Consider the following 14,270-nt stretch of genomic DNA (forward strand, 5'->3'; position numbering starts at 1 on the left):
ATGCCTCATGGAGGCCTGCTAGGCCCAAAATAGGGTGTGGGGGTGTCACGCACGCATGCAGGGGAGGCAGGCAAGGGACTGCAGGGGGGTTGCACTTGCATGGGCAGGGAGGTGGGGTAGCATGGGGGCATTGCATTATGGGTGTGGGCACGCATGTGCATGCTATTGCATGCGCTTTCGGCACCCGAGGGAAAAAAGGTTAGCCATCACTGTTCTAGAGTCTCAACATCTTTTTTATAGTGTGGTGACCAAAACTGTATGCAGTACTCTAGGTGTGGTCTTACTAAGGCTTTATAGAGTGATAATACCTCACATGACTTTGATTGAATCCCTCTGTTAATGCAATTTAGGATTGCATTAGCTTTTTTGGCTGCTGCCGCACACTGTTGACTCATTGATTGTCCACTAAGACTTAGTGAATAAGTCCACTAAGATCCCTCTCACATTTACTGCTATTAAGCCTGATTTCACCCAATCTATATGTGTACTTTTGGTTTTTTCTTGCCTAAGTGTAGGACTTTACTTTTCTCTACATTGAATTTCATTTTGTTAGATTGGGCCCAGTGTTAGAGTCTGTCAAGTTCCATCTGAATCTTGACCCTATCTTCTAGGGTGTTGGCTATTCCTGCCAGCTTCATATCATCTGCAAATTTGATGAGTTCCCCTTCTATTCCATCGTCTAAATTGTTTATGAAATATTGAAGAGTACTGGGCCTAAGATGGAACCCTGTGGTACCCCACTGCTTACTACCTTCCATGTAGACGTAGTACCATTAAGGACTACTCGTTGAGTATGGTTTGTCAGCCATCTGTCAAATCCATCTGATGGTGATGCTATCACACTTTTTTCTAGCTTACCAAGAAGTAGATTCTGTTCTACTTTGTTGAATGCCTTGCTGAAGTCTAAGCATTTTGCTGGTCTACTAATTTAGTCACTTTGTCAAAGAATGAAATAAGATTGGTTTGGCATAATCTCTTTTTAACAAACCCATGCTAACTTGTAGTTATTACTTTACTCATATCTAGATGTTGGCAGATCTGTTTTTTTATTATCTTTTCCAGTATCTTCCCAAGTATTGATGTTAGGCTGATTGGTCTGTAGTTTCTTGGGTCTGTTTCCCTCCATCTCACCCCACCCCCACCCACTTTTTTTTTTTTTAAGATGGGAATCACATCAGCTCTTTTCCAATCTTCTGGTAGTTCCCCGGTGCTCCAAGATTTTTGAAAGACATGGTACAATGGTTCTGAGATGACATCTGTCAGGTCCTTTAGAACTCTGGGATGCAATCCATCAGGTCCCAGTGATTTGTATTCATCAAAATCAGACAAGTGTTCTCTTACTATTATTATTTTTTTTGCTTATTTTAACTTTTATTTCTAATTTGTCTTTTACAGTTATGTTTTTTGGTAGGTTAAGCTATAGTGTTTTTTTGCATGAAGACCAATGCAAACAATGAGTTAAGCAGCTCTGCTTTCTCTCTGCTGCCTGTTACTTCCTTGCCATCTTCTGTCTTCAGTGGGCTGACTGTTTCCTTGATTTTTTTCCTTGTTATTTATATGGTGGAAGAAACTTTATTTTTTATCTTTGACTTTTTTTTAGAAGTCTTTGTTCATTCTGAACCTTTGCTTTCCTGACTTTGTCTTTGCAGATTCTGGCTATCTGTTGATATTCTGTTATCAACAGAATATTATATTATATCTGTTGATATTCTGGCTATCTGTTGTTATATCTGAATCCCATTGGGTTCACAACCTGTAGTGATCACAGAAAAGGAAGTACAAGACCTATTTCACAGACAAAAGCCAGGAAAAGCTCCAGGCCCAGACAAGATAACTCCTTCTTGCTTAAAAGTCTGTGCTGACCAATTGGCCCCAGTCTTCAAATCTTTATTAAGATTTATCTTCAATAAATCACTAGAGATATGCTATATTCCTTCTTGCTTCAAACGCTCTACCATCATCCCAGTGCCGAAGAAGCCCACCATCAAAGGAACTGAATGACTACAGACCAGCTGCTTTAACATCTGTAGTCATGAAAGCCTTTGAAAGGCTAGTGCTTTCCTACTTGAAAACCATCACGGATCCGCTGTTAGATCCCTTGCAATTTGCATACCGAGCAAATAGATCAACAGATGATGCTGTTCATATGGCTCTGCACTATATCTTACAACATCTCGAATCTCCAAAGACCTATGTAAGGGTCCTCTTTGTAGACTTTAGTTCAGCATTCAGTACCATCATTCCAGACACTCTTCTAACTATGCTAAACCAGCTACAAGTACCTGAACAGACCTGTAAGTGGATCACAAGCTTCCTAACAAATAGGAAGCAGCAGGTGAAGCTAAGCAGGATCACATCAGATACCTATACAATTAGTACAGCCCCCCCCCCAAGGCTGTGTGCTCTCCCCACTTCTCTTCTCTCTGTATACCAATGACTGCATCTCCAACGATCCATCTGTTAAACTACTGAAGTTCGCAGATGACACAACAGTGATTGGTCTCATTTGAGACAATGACGAATCCGCATATAGATGTGAGGTCGAACAACTAGCCTTGTGGTGCGACCGAAACAATCTAGAACTGAACACACTCAAAACTGTAGAAATGGTGGTAGACTTTAGGAGAAACCCTTCCATACTTCCACCTCTCACAATACTTGACAGTATCAACAGTAGAAACCTTCAAATTTCTAGGTTCTATCATATCACAAGATCTAAAATTGACAGTTAACATCAAAAACATCATCAAAAAAGGACAACAAAGACTGTTCTTTCTGCGCCAACTCAGTAAGCTCAAACTGCCCAAGGAGCTACTGATCCAGTTCTACAGAGGAATTACTGAGTCTGTCATTTGCATCTCTATAACTGTCTGGTTTGGTTCTGCAACCCAACAAGAAAGACACAGACTTCAGAGGATAATTAGAACCGCAGAAAAAATAATTGCTACCAACCTGCCTTCCATTGAGGATCTGTATACTGCACGAATCAAGAAGAGGGCCATGAAAATATTTACAGATCCCTCACATCCTGGACATAATCTGTTTCAACTCCTACCATCAAAATGATGCGATAGAGCACTGCACACCAGAACAACTAGACACAAGAACAGTTTTTCCCCAAAGGCCATCACTCTGCTAAACAAATAATTCCCTCAACACTGTCAAACTATTTACTAAATCTACACTACTATTAATCTTCTCATCGTTTCCATCACCAATCTCTTTCCACTTATGATTGTATGACTGTAACTTTTTGTTGCTATCATTAAGGGTTAAATTGTACCCTATGACCATCATTTGTGTTGCAAATGTTGTAGCTTGATGAAGGTATTTTTTTTCTTTTTCTTTTATGTACACTGAGAGCATATGCACCAAAACAAATTCCTTGTGTGTCCAATCACACTTGGCCAATTCTATTCTATTCTGCCTTAATTACTGGCATGTGTCCCTCTTTCCATTTTTTGTACTTGTCCTTTTTGTGTTTCAATTTGTCAGAGAGATCTTTGTGCGGCCATGCTGGTTTCTTCTTGGATTTCTTGTTTTTCTTTTTCAGTGGTATTGTATTGGACTGGGCTTTTATGATTGTATTTTTGAGAGTTTTCCAAGCTTTTTGAGTGTTTTCCCCTTTAGGATTTTCACCCAAGGAATCTTTCCCAAGGTCTCTCTGAGTTTGTTAAAATCAGCTCTTTTAAAATCTAAGACTCTGGTATCATTATGTTCTATTGCTTGTGTTTGCATTATATTGAATTTCAGTATGACATGGTCGCTCTCACCCAAGTTCAACTCCATTACTACTTATCTGTTCATGAGAATTAAATCTAGTATGGCTGTCCCTCTAGTTCCCTCCTCTACCTTTTGGGCAACAAAGTTGTCAGCTAGGTTGGTCAGGACCCTATTTGATTTCTCACTTGGTGCAGAATTAGTGCTCCAGTTGATGTCAGGGTAATTGAAGTCCCCCATTATTATTGTAGTGTGTGTCCTACATATATTTGTTAATTGATTAGCAAAAAGTACATCCATTTTTTCTGCTTGGTTGGATGGCCTGAAATATACACATATGGCAATGTTGTTATGTTTTTCTTTTATATTGACCCATATGCATTCTAGGAGGTTTTTGTCTTTGGTTTCATGCATCTCTGTAGCAATATTGTGGTCCTTTACATAAGTGCAAATCCACCTTCTTTTTTATGTGGTCTGGGTTTTTTGAAGAGTTTGTATCCTTCTATCAGTATGTTCCAGTCATGGGTTTCATCCCACCAAGTTTCAGTAATTCTAATTATATCATATCTACTTTCGTGTATTAATAATTCAAGTTCACCCTGCTTGTTCCCCAAACTTTGAGCATTGTATATAGGCATTTTAGATCTTTATGTCTGACTGTGGGTATATGTCTCTTATTTGTGTTTAAATTTGTCTTCCTTCCCATCCCTCCTTACCTCATTATTTGATTTGTTTTCTAGGGGTTTTTGCTTGGAATTAGGTCCTGGAGATCCTAAAGATTGGTCTCCTTCCCCCCTCAATTTTAGTTTAAAACCCTCCTGATAAGTTGAACCAGTCGTTTCCTGAAAACATTCTTCCCAGTCTTCGTGAGATGCCCATCCCTTGCCAAAAGCCCATCATGGAGGTAGTGCAGACCATGGTCCAGGAATCCAAAGTTCTTTTGATGACACCAACCCTTTAGCCAGTGGGTTTAGCTTAAAATCTTTTGTTTTCTTACTGGATGTTGACCTTTCATTAGCAGTACAGATGAAAAAACTGCTTGTGCACCTGACTCCTTAATTTTCTTGCCTAGCTACTCATAATCACTCAACATTGTTTTCAGGTCCATTTTTGTGTCATTCGTCCCTATGTGTAGTAGTAGGAAAGGGTAATAATCTGTGGTTTTAATTATTTTGGTTAGCTTCTCAGCCACATATTTGATTTTTGCTGCAGGGAGACAACATACCTCTCTGGATTGACTGTCTGGTCTACAGACAGCTGGTTCTGTTCCCTTGAGAATTGAATCTCCTATCACTAACAATCACCTTTTTTTTCCCTAGGGAGGTTGGGGTATTTTTCGACCTATTACAGAAGCACTTGATGATGCTACTTTTTAAGGGACATTTGATGATGCTTCTTTTCTAGGTGTCTGCATGTTTTCTTCCAGAGAAAGTCTATGAAATTGATTGCTCGGCACCAGAGGGGCTGCATCACAGTGGGTTGGGTTGGACAGAGGTTTTGTACTAGGTTTGTGGTTTTTTTCTGTTATATTGATCAGGACTTCTGTTTGTGAGCTAGCCAGGTGCAAATGGAAGCCCAGGCTGGTACACATGGTAGACGCTAGCATGAAAGAAGGTGGCATGAAAGAAGACCCTAGCTGGTACCATACTGGTACATAATGCAGTGAGCATCTAGTATAGGGGAAACAGGCAGGGCTGGGCGGCAGCAGCAGTAGCTAGCAGCAATGGGTATAAAGATGGCCAAAACAGCATAAATGTGGGAAACAGATAAATGGGGGAAGTTGAAGTGGAGGCAGCCCCTTACCTTCTTCCAACAGTGACTTGGGTTCTCGCCTCACAACTATGTGGTATTCACTCAAAAACAGCAACTGGAATGCCAAAACTGCTGTTGCTGAGTGGAGCAGTCATGTGACATTTCACTCAACAACAGGGTTGCCAGTCCCAATTAGGGTCGTTAAGTGATGACTACTTATACTGAGAATGGAACTATTTGTTGGTGAGCAAATCCACATACTAGAATAAACACATTGCAGAGAAGGATGGTACTTAATCCTTCAAATTATCCCATGTAATTATTTCTATCAGACAATGTTGGACAGGATCTGTTAAGGATTGGAGGATGGAGGAAATTGGGATCATTCCCAATTTATGCCATTACATTATAAGAGAATTACAGTGGGAAACAATTTTTTCTTTTCATATTTGTTCTGTTGTATGAACAACAGAATGTATTAAGATTGCTTTCCCATGCTGAGTACTTCCACACATGAGGCTCATACTGCTTTTAAACCTCTCACATCTGCATATCATAGATATTTTGCAAAAGTATACTTTGTGCAACTGTTCAACTTTCTGAACTATTTATCCAACTATCTGCCACAAACAGTTTTCATCCACCCTAGCACATACTTACAAAGATCACTCCATTAAATACAAACATCATCATCTTCAGGAAGGAGAAACAGATATTCATTTTGTACCTGCAGTCAAGAGAATAATAATTATCATTATTATCATAACCATAGAAAGCAAACAGTGATAAGTGTAGAATTTGGCCATATTTTTGGCCATAAAACAAAGACATTAAAATTAATGACAAATCTGTGAAGTCATTAGGTAGCACAGTCTTAGACTGTAAATTTTAGAACAATATCAATTTTCTGTTACCTATCATTTGCTGCCAAATAAATGTACAAAATTTAAATAGCTGAAAAATCCCAACTTTAACAACATCTCCATGCAGTGGTGAAATCTGAACCAGTTTACTACTGGTTCGGTAGCTGTGCATGCGCTCCACGCACCAAACGCACACTGAACACGCGCATGTACAGCGCACACCACATACCAAATGCGAGGTGCACACACGCGCACTGCATGCCAAAAGGAGGCATGGGAAGGCATGGGAACAGCGCATATGGGGGGGGTGATCAGCTGTGGCGCGCAATTGTCAGAGCCTTTTTTTAACCTTTTAAAAGCATTTTTTATGAACTTCCGGTGGCGCCACCTCTTCGCTGAGCTCCTAATTAAAGGGGCTCCGCACTGAACATCGTAAAAGCCAGGAAAAGCCGGCTTTAATCTCTTTCCCTGGATGAAAGGGAAAAGATAAGAGCTGCGGGGGTGTAGTGGTAGACCTCCCCAGGGGCTTTGTTTTTAATTAAGCAGAGCCCTGAGGGTCGACGGTCCCATAAATATTCCTGCCATAAGCTCCGACTTCAGTGCGCACCTGCAAAAGCAGGAAAAGAAGAAAGTGTCCATCTCTGCTATTTGTCTTATCTTTATGGATCTCTTTAAGCAGACGGAATGAGTGCGAGCGAACAATTACTGGATTGCAAGTATTTTTGATCTCCTGACTTCTCCCTTTTAAAAAGAGAAACTTTTTTCTTTGTTTCAACTGACTCTTTAAGATGGCGCCTGAAAGGGAGTGAAAGTGACGAATGGAATTCTAAACAGCCTGTGTAACTAAGAAGATAAGAAATGTTATGTGTGGATTCTAATGAAGTGAAGTGAGCTTTCCTATACTTAAAGGGGAAAAGAGAAGCTTTTAGACTTATATTTTGTGAATCTTAAAAACTGAAATGGCTACTAAACCACCTAAGATTGGGGGTAGAAGGGGTTCTGAACCAGCTTTAGAAGATTTGATTAAAGAGCAAGGGAAAGTGTTTGAAGAAAGGTTTAAGGAGATTATGGATAATAATGAGACAATAAGAGAAGAAATAAAAGAGAATAATAAAAAAATAAGAGAAGATATTTTGATGGCTTTTCAAGGTTTGGCAAAAAGACTGGAGGTGGTGGAGGAGGAGGTGCAAGAAATTGCTCAGTCAAATCAGCAAATAGAAAATAGAATGGGAGGAATGCAAATCAAATTGGACAAAAATGAAGATCAAGTGGTGGTGATGCAGTATAGAATGATGGAAGGAGCTCTGAGAATTAGGAGCTTGAATGAGGAGAAAGGGGAAGATTTAAAAAAAAATTTATCAGAAGCTCTGGCTGAACTTATTGAACTTGATCCACAAGAGGTTGCTTATCAAATTGACAAAATTTATAGAGTTAATTCTTGGATTGCTAGGCAAAAGAAACTTCCTAGAGACATTGTGGTTTATTTTTTGAAAAGAACAGTGAGGAATCAAATTTTGCAAGTTGCTTTTCAGAAAAACTTGAAAATAGGAGAACAGGAGTTGAAGGTTTTGAAAGAGATTCCTCCCAAGATGTTAAGGGATAGAAAGGACTTTACATTTTTTACACAAGAACTTAAGAAATACCAGATTCAATTTAGATGGGAGGTTCCAGTTGGTTTGACAGTGTATTATCAAGGAAGAAGATATCGTATTGACACAGTGCTTAAGGCCAAAGATTTTCTTTCTACAGTGCTGAAATTTGAAATAGAAATAATAGAAAAAAGAATTCAAGAGACTCAAATGGGTGTGGAAGCTGAGGTGATTCCAGTGATGTTACCATCAGAGGAACAACCACAAGAACAAAGACTGACGAGGGGAGCCCTTAAGCATAAAGAAAAGGAGCAACAAACTCAAAGTAAAGTTCAGGATTCTGCTACAGAAGCGGTGGAGGAGCACGTCAAGATACGGAGGACGATCTTCAGCTGATCGCTCAAAAGCTTCAGCAGGCCACTAATGGCAAATAAAATCTTGACTTGGAATGTCAATGGTTTGAATTCAGCTCAGAAGAGAAGAAAATATTTCATTATTTGAAACAATTTAAAATGATGTTATTTGCTTACAAGAAAGCATATTAAATTATCAGATCAAAAGTACCTAATAAACTCAAAGTTAGGTAAACATTTTGTTGCTTCAGCTTTGGAGAAAAACATGGCATAGTGGTTTATTTGAGAAAAGATATACCAGCCAAGTTAATAGAGGCAGATATTCACGGAAGATATATTGCTATTGAACTTACAATAGAAACAAAAGGACTCTCTTGCTTGGTATATATGCACCCAATCAGCAACAAGAAAAATTTTATAGAATGTTATATGATAAGTTGATTCTATGGGATTATAAATCGTATTATATTGGGAGATTGGAATGGAGTAATAGATACACAAAAGGACAAGAGAATTTCTTCCAAGAAGATACCTGCACATGCAAAGCTGCCTAAATCCTTTTTGATATGATAGAAGATTTTGAGTTAAGAGATGTATGGAGATTGCGGAATTTGGAGAAAGAGACTATACTTTTTCTCTGATAGGCATCAATCCTTCTCACGTATTGATTTTATTTTAATTTCTAATGATTTGCTTTTTAGGGTGAAGAAAACTAAGATATTTCCAAGATGTTTGTCTGATCATAGTCCTGTTTGGATGGAATTGCAATATGGAAAAGAGGGTAGAAGAACTTGGAGATTAAATGAAAATTTGTTTAGATATCAGGATAATGTAAATCAATGTAAAAAGCAGATGAAAGAATTTTTTGATTATAATTTGAATAATGAAACATCGATAGAAATGGTTTGGGACGCCAGTAAAGCTTTTATGAGAGGTGTATTAATATATCTTAATAATAGACAGAGAAATAAGCAACAAAGACAGCGTAGGTATCTAGAAGAGGAAATTTATAAGAAACAACAATTATTAATACATAACCTACATGATCAAAAACTTAAAGATGCAATAAAGTTATTACAGAATCAATTTAATATGATAATGGCTGATCAGGTGGCAACAAATATACAATATGCCAAACATAATACTTTTTGTAATGCAAATAGACCTGGTAGATGGTTAGCATACACCTTAAGGAAAAGACAAAAACAATGTACTATAGAAAAAATAGAATATAAAGGCAAAGAGAGATATCAACAGGATAAAATTAAAAAAGCTTTTTTAGAATATTATACAAATTTATATCTTAAAGATAATATATTGAATAGGGATATTGATAATTATTTGAAGGAATATAAGGTTAAAAATTTAACTTTAGAACAAACGGAAGAACTGAATCGGCCTATAACCTCTGAAGAAATTATTTTGGTAATTAAACAATTAAAATGGGAAAACTCCTGGTACGGATGGGCTCACAGTTAGTTATTATAGGAATTTACAGGATGAGATGTTAGGTCCACTTAAGGAATTATTTAATCAGATACAACTAGGAGGGGAATTCTCATGGAGAACCTCTTTATTTCATTGATACCAAAAGAGGAACAGGATTGTTCTAAACCTGGGAATTATAGGCCAATCTCACTTTTAAATAATGATTATAAGATTTTGTTAAAATAATAGTTAATAGATTAATGTTGATTCTGCAGCGAAGAATTCATAATGATCAATCTGGATTTATAAAAGGGAGACAGATGAAGAATAATGTTAGGCAGATTGTTAATTTACTGGAGTATCTAGAAAAGAAAAATTTTATTCCAGCAGCATTTATCTTTCTCGATGCAGAGAAAGCTTTTGATCAATTGCATTGGGATTTTTTATTTAAATTAATAGAAAAGATGCAATTTGGAGATGGTTTTATAAGAATAATTAGGGCAATTTATGGAGAGCAAACAGCACAGATTATAATCAATGGTAGCTTAACAGAACCTTTTAAGATTGCGAAAGGAACAAGACAGGGATGTCCTTTATCACCATTATTGTTTATTTTAACTCTAGAACCATTATTGGATAAAATACGAGAAGTAAAGGAGATAGAGGGAATTAGAGTTAGACAACATGAATATAAGCTAAGAGCTTTTGCAGATGACCTGGTGATTACTTTAACAAACCCTATAAATTCTAGTAAATCTTTGTTGGAAATAATTGATCAATATGGGAAGGTTTCAGGGTTTAAGGTAAATCAGAAAAAGACAAAAGTGATAATAAAAAATATGGCCAGACAACAGAAAGAAAAACTAGAGGAAATAACAGGATTTGAAATTGTAAAGAAGGTTAAGTACTTAGGGGTTTATATTACATCGTCAAATGTGAAATTGTACAAGAATAACTATGAGGTTTTATGGCAAAAAGTTCAGAAGGAGTTGATTGTTTGGAAAAAATTGCAATTATCTTTGCTGGGGAGAATTGCTGCTATTAAAATGAATGTTTTACCTAGATTTTTATTCCTTTTTCAAATGATACCAATAATTAAGAAAGATAAGAATCTTGAGGAATGGCAGAAGGGAATTAATAAATTTATATGGGAAGGTAAAAAAGCTAGGGTTAAAATGATTCTCGGGAAAGGGGAGGTTTAAAAATGCCCAATTTTAAATTATACTATGAAGCAGCTGCTCTCTCTGCAATAAGTGATTGGTTTAATTTAACAGAGGAAAGAATTTTGAATATAGAAGGTTATGATTTGTTATATGGATGGCATGCATATCTAATTTATGACAAAAAAGTGGATAAGGCCTTTAAAAATCATGTGCTAAGAACTGCTCTTCTGTGTGTTTGGAAAAAATACTCTTATAAACTAAATTATAAGGTTCCTATATGGGCAAGTCCTAGACATACAATAGAAAATATAAATATAGAACAGAATCAGGAAATGATTACATATAAAGATCTTTTGTATACTGAAAGAGGTAATTTGCAGTTAAAATCTCTGCAAGTATTAAGAGGAAGGAAAAATTATACTTGGTTTCAATATGAGCAACTACGTGCTAGATGGAAGGAAGATCAGAAAATTGGTATAGAGCAGAACGAGGGAAATTTGGTAAAGCAAATTAGAAATCAGTCTCAGGAGCATATAAAGAGATTGTATAATGTGTTACTTGAAATAGATTCTGAAAGGGACTTGGTAAAGGACTGTATGATAAAGTGGGCACAAAATTTTCAGGAGCCAATATTATTGGAAACTTGGGAAAAATTTGGGTTAGAAATGTTAAATTCACGCAGGCACAGAATCTGAGGAAAATTTTTATAAAATGTTTTATAGATGGCATCTAGATCCTAAAAATTATCGTATGTATCCAGATATGCAAGCAAAATGTTGGAGATGTAATTGTGATGACGCTACATATTTTCACATTTGGTGGACTTGTAAGGACATAAAGGCCTTTTGGATAAAAATTTGGTGGATTTTACAAAATGTTTTGAAAAGAAGATAAAGTTCCTGCCGCAATTTTTTTGTTGGGAATTATTACGGATTGTACAGTAATTGAGACTAAATTGATTTTAAACCTAATAACAGCAGCAAGATTACTAATAGGACAATATTGGAAGAAAAAGAAGTACCAACAATAGAAGAATGGATATTGAAAGTTGCCAATTTGGCTGAGATGGCGAAGATATCAGCCTTTTGAAAGACAATACGCAAGAAAGATACTTAAAGGAATGGAAAAATGGATTGACTATATTCAACGTAGATATCAGACTAAGAGTTATCAGACTGTTTTGAATGATTATGATGTATTATTTTGATTGTTTTGGGGAAGTTAGGAATTGATGATTGTAGGGTATAATTAAGTTGGGATGAAAATTTTTAGCATATGTTTGTTTTATTTTTAACTATACCTTGTGCCCGTTCCAGGAAGTCGGGGGGGGGGAGGGGGGTTATGAAGGGAGGGGAGAGGAGGGGGGGAAAGGGGGAAAATTTTTTTGTAAAACTTTTTGAATAATAAAAAAAAAAGCATTTTTTACAACCTATTGCTACCATTCGGGTGGGAAAAGTGAGTGAGCTAGAAAGAAGCGGCAAGCGAGCAAGTGGGTGACTGAGCAATTGGGTGGGCATGGGTGATGGGGCCAGGGATTTTTGCTCCTGGTTCTCTGAACCACCCGCCGCCAAATTCATGTACTTGCTCTAGTTTTTCATTTATGTATAATTTTTCATAGTTCAATGCATTTACCTTTCTTTGATAAATTAATTTTCAAACCCATGGTAATAATTGCATATACATTCTACTATTTTTTGCAATTGATTCATGTTCTTAGCCAATAACATGGCATCATCTGCATGCAAAATACACAAATATTTGTGTCCTCAAAAAACACACTTCTGGGTGGTCATCAAGATGACCATGTAGCGCACATTATAGTAGTCTGCAAGGTGACATGATGATTAGCCAGGGTCTGTTGCTCCAGGGTCAGCCATGTGTGGGGCACTAGCTAAAACTGGGCAGAGTCTCTCTTGTCCATAGCTTCTATCTACTATTTCTGCAAGAACTAAGAGTTCAGGAGCACCCCCAGATTGCACACCAACTCTTTCAGTAGGAGCACGGCCCCATACAGAGCTAAATTTGACATTATTCAAGTGTTTCTGAACCCACTGCATTGTGTTTTGCCTATTCAAAACTAAAGCATAATAATTGCCAAAGCAACCCGTAAAACTACAACTTTCATCTTTACAGGGAATCAGATGCACATATGTCCCTCTTTATATACTATACACTATATACTAAGCCAGGACCAAACAACCACATTATGGCTTAACTTAATGTGTAAACCCAACTACCTGCACTTTCAATAGCTCAGCAGAGTGACCCAGGTATCACCAGGACCCAAATTAAGCGCTTCAGAAGCCTTTCACATAAACAGAAACTTGCATCAGCTTCAATCTCTGTATACTCAGGAACTGGCTGAGGGGAGGACCTTATTTATTTTGAAAGATTATCAGAGCCCCCAGTAAAAAAATAAAAATAGCACGGTAACATTTAGCCTTGTGATCATGGCAAATGATGAAATAAAGTGAAGAAGAATATCAAGGAAGACTCCACTTGCAATTGCTTAATTGCATTTACAGGAGCAAAGAAATGAAAGCAGGTACTGGACAACTTGCCACGGCCACTTGGCTGCTGCTGCCTGGCCATGGGACACCTTGCCTTGGTCAACTTGCTGTGGGATAACTCACCACAAGCCTGGGCTTTCCATTCTGGTTTCCAAAGCAGGCCTGACTTAAGGGAGGCGAAAGCTTCTGCCAGCCCACATTCTCTCTGAAGGCTTCCTCACTTTCCAGCATCCCCTTCCCCATGTAAGGCAGGCTAACTGTGAGTGATTGTTCTGCACACACCTACAGGCCATACCATTTTTTTATCTGCATTGAAGCTGGCAAGCTGCCAATCATGACTGGGCTTGGGAAAAAGGACCTCACCTTCAGTGTGCTGTGCTGGATTATGACAGTTCTCAGGCAGGGAAGGGAACAAGCAGGGATGGTGACAGGGTGACCAGCACAGAACTATAACTCCCACTTAGTCCACCTTTCATGGGGGGGGGCACTGGAAAGTGAGGGGAGGATGCCTTCAGAGGAGTGCAGGAAGGTTATACAGGAATCATTGCTCCAAGCTGAACCCTTACCAGGAAGAGCCTTTGAAGTGACAGCTGTTGGGAGTGAGTTGCCCTATCATCCTCCTCCTTGCCTCTCTTCCCACCCCGGTGCTGTCAGGGTTCAGTGTAGCACGCCAAAGGAGAGGTCCTTCTTCCCAAGCATCTCAAGCTTGGAATGGTCTCTCTCTCTGTGTGTGTGCATGTGTATATGCATGGAACAATGATTCCCGCTTAGCCTGCCTTTCACAGGGGGCTGCTGGAAAGTGAGGTGAGGAAACCTTCAGAGAAAGTGGGCTGGTGGGAACTTTCACTTCCTTTAACCTGGACCTGCCTTTGGAAACCAGAGTGGAAGGCCC

At 38.1% G+C, this 14,270-nt stretch overlaps 1 protein-coding gene across 1 annotated transcript in view; it reads right to left on the reverse strand.

The window, feature by feature from the left end:
• Nucleotides 1–13,621, reverse strand: part of TSPAN16 (tetraspanin 16) — a 29,901-nt gene extending 16,280 nt beyond the window's left edge. Inside the window, exon 1 of the mRNA XM_058167996.1 lies at nucleotides 13,502–13,621. Coding sequence (XP_058023979.1) covers nucleotides 13,502–13,621 — 120 coding nt within the window. The remainder of the gene's footprint in view (nucleotides 1–13,501) is intronic.
• Nucleotides 13,622–14,270: the final 649 nt, after the last annotated feature.

Source organism: Ahaetulla prasina, chromosome 2 (assembly GCF_028640845.1).
Source record: "Ahaetulla prasina isolate Xishuangbanna chromosome 2, ASM2864084v1, whole genome shotgun sequence".
Classification (NCBI taxonomy): domain Eukaryota; kingdom Metazoa; phylum Chordata; class Lepidosauria; order Squamata; family Colubridae; genus Ahaetulla; species Ahaetulla prasina.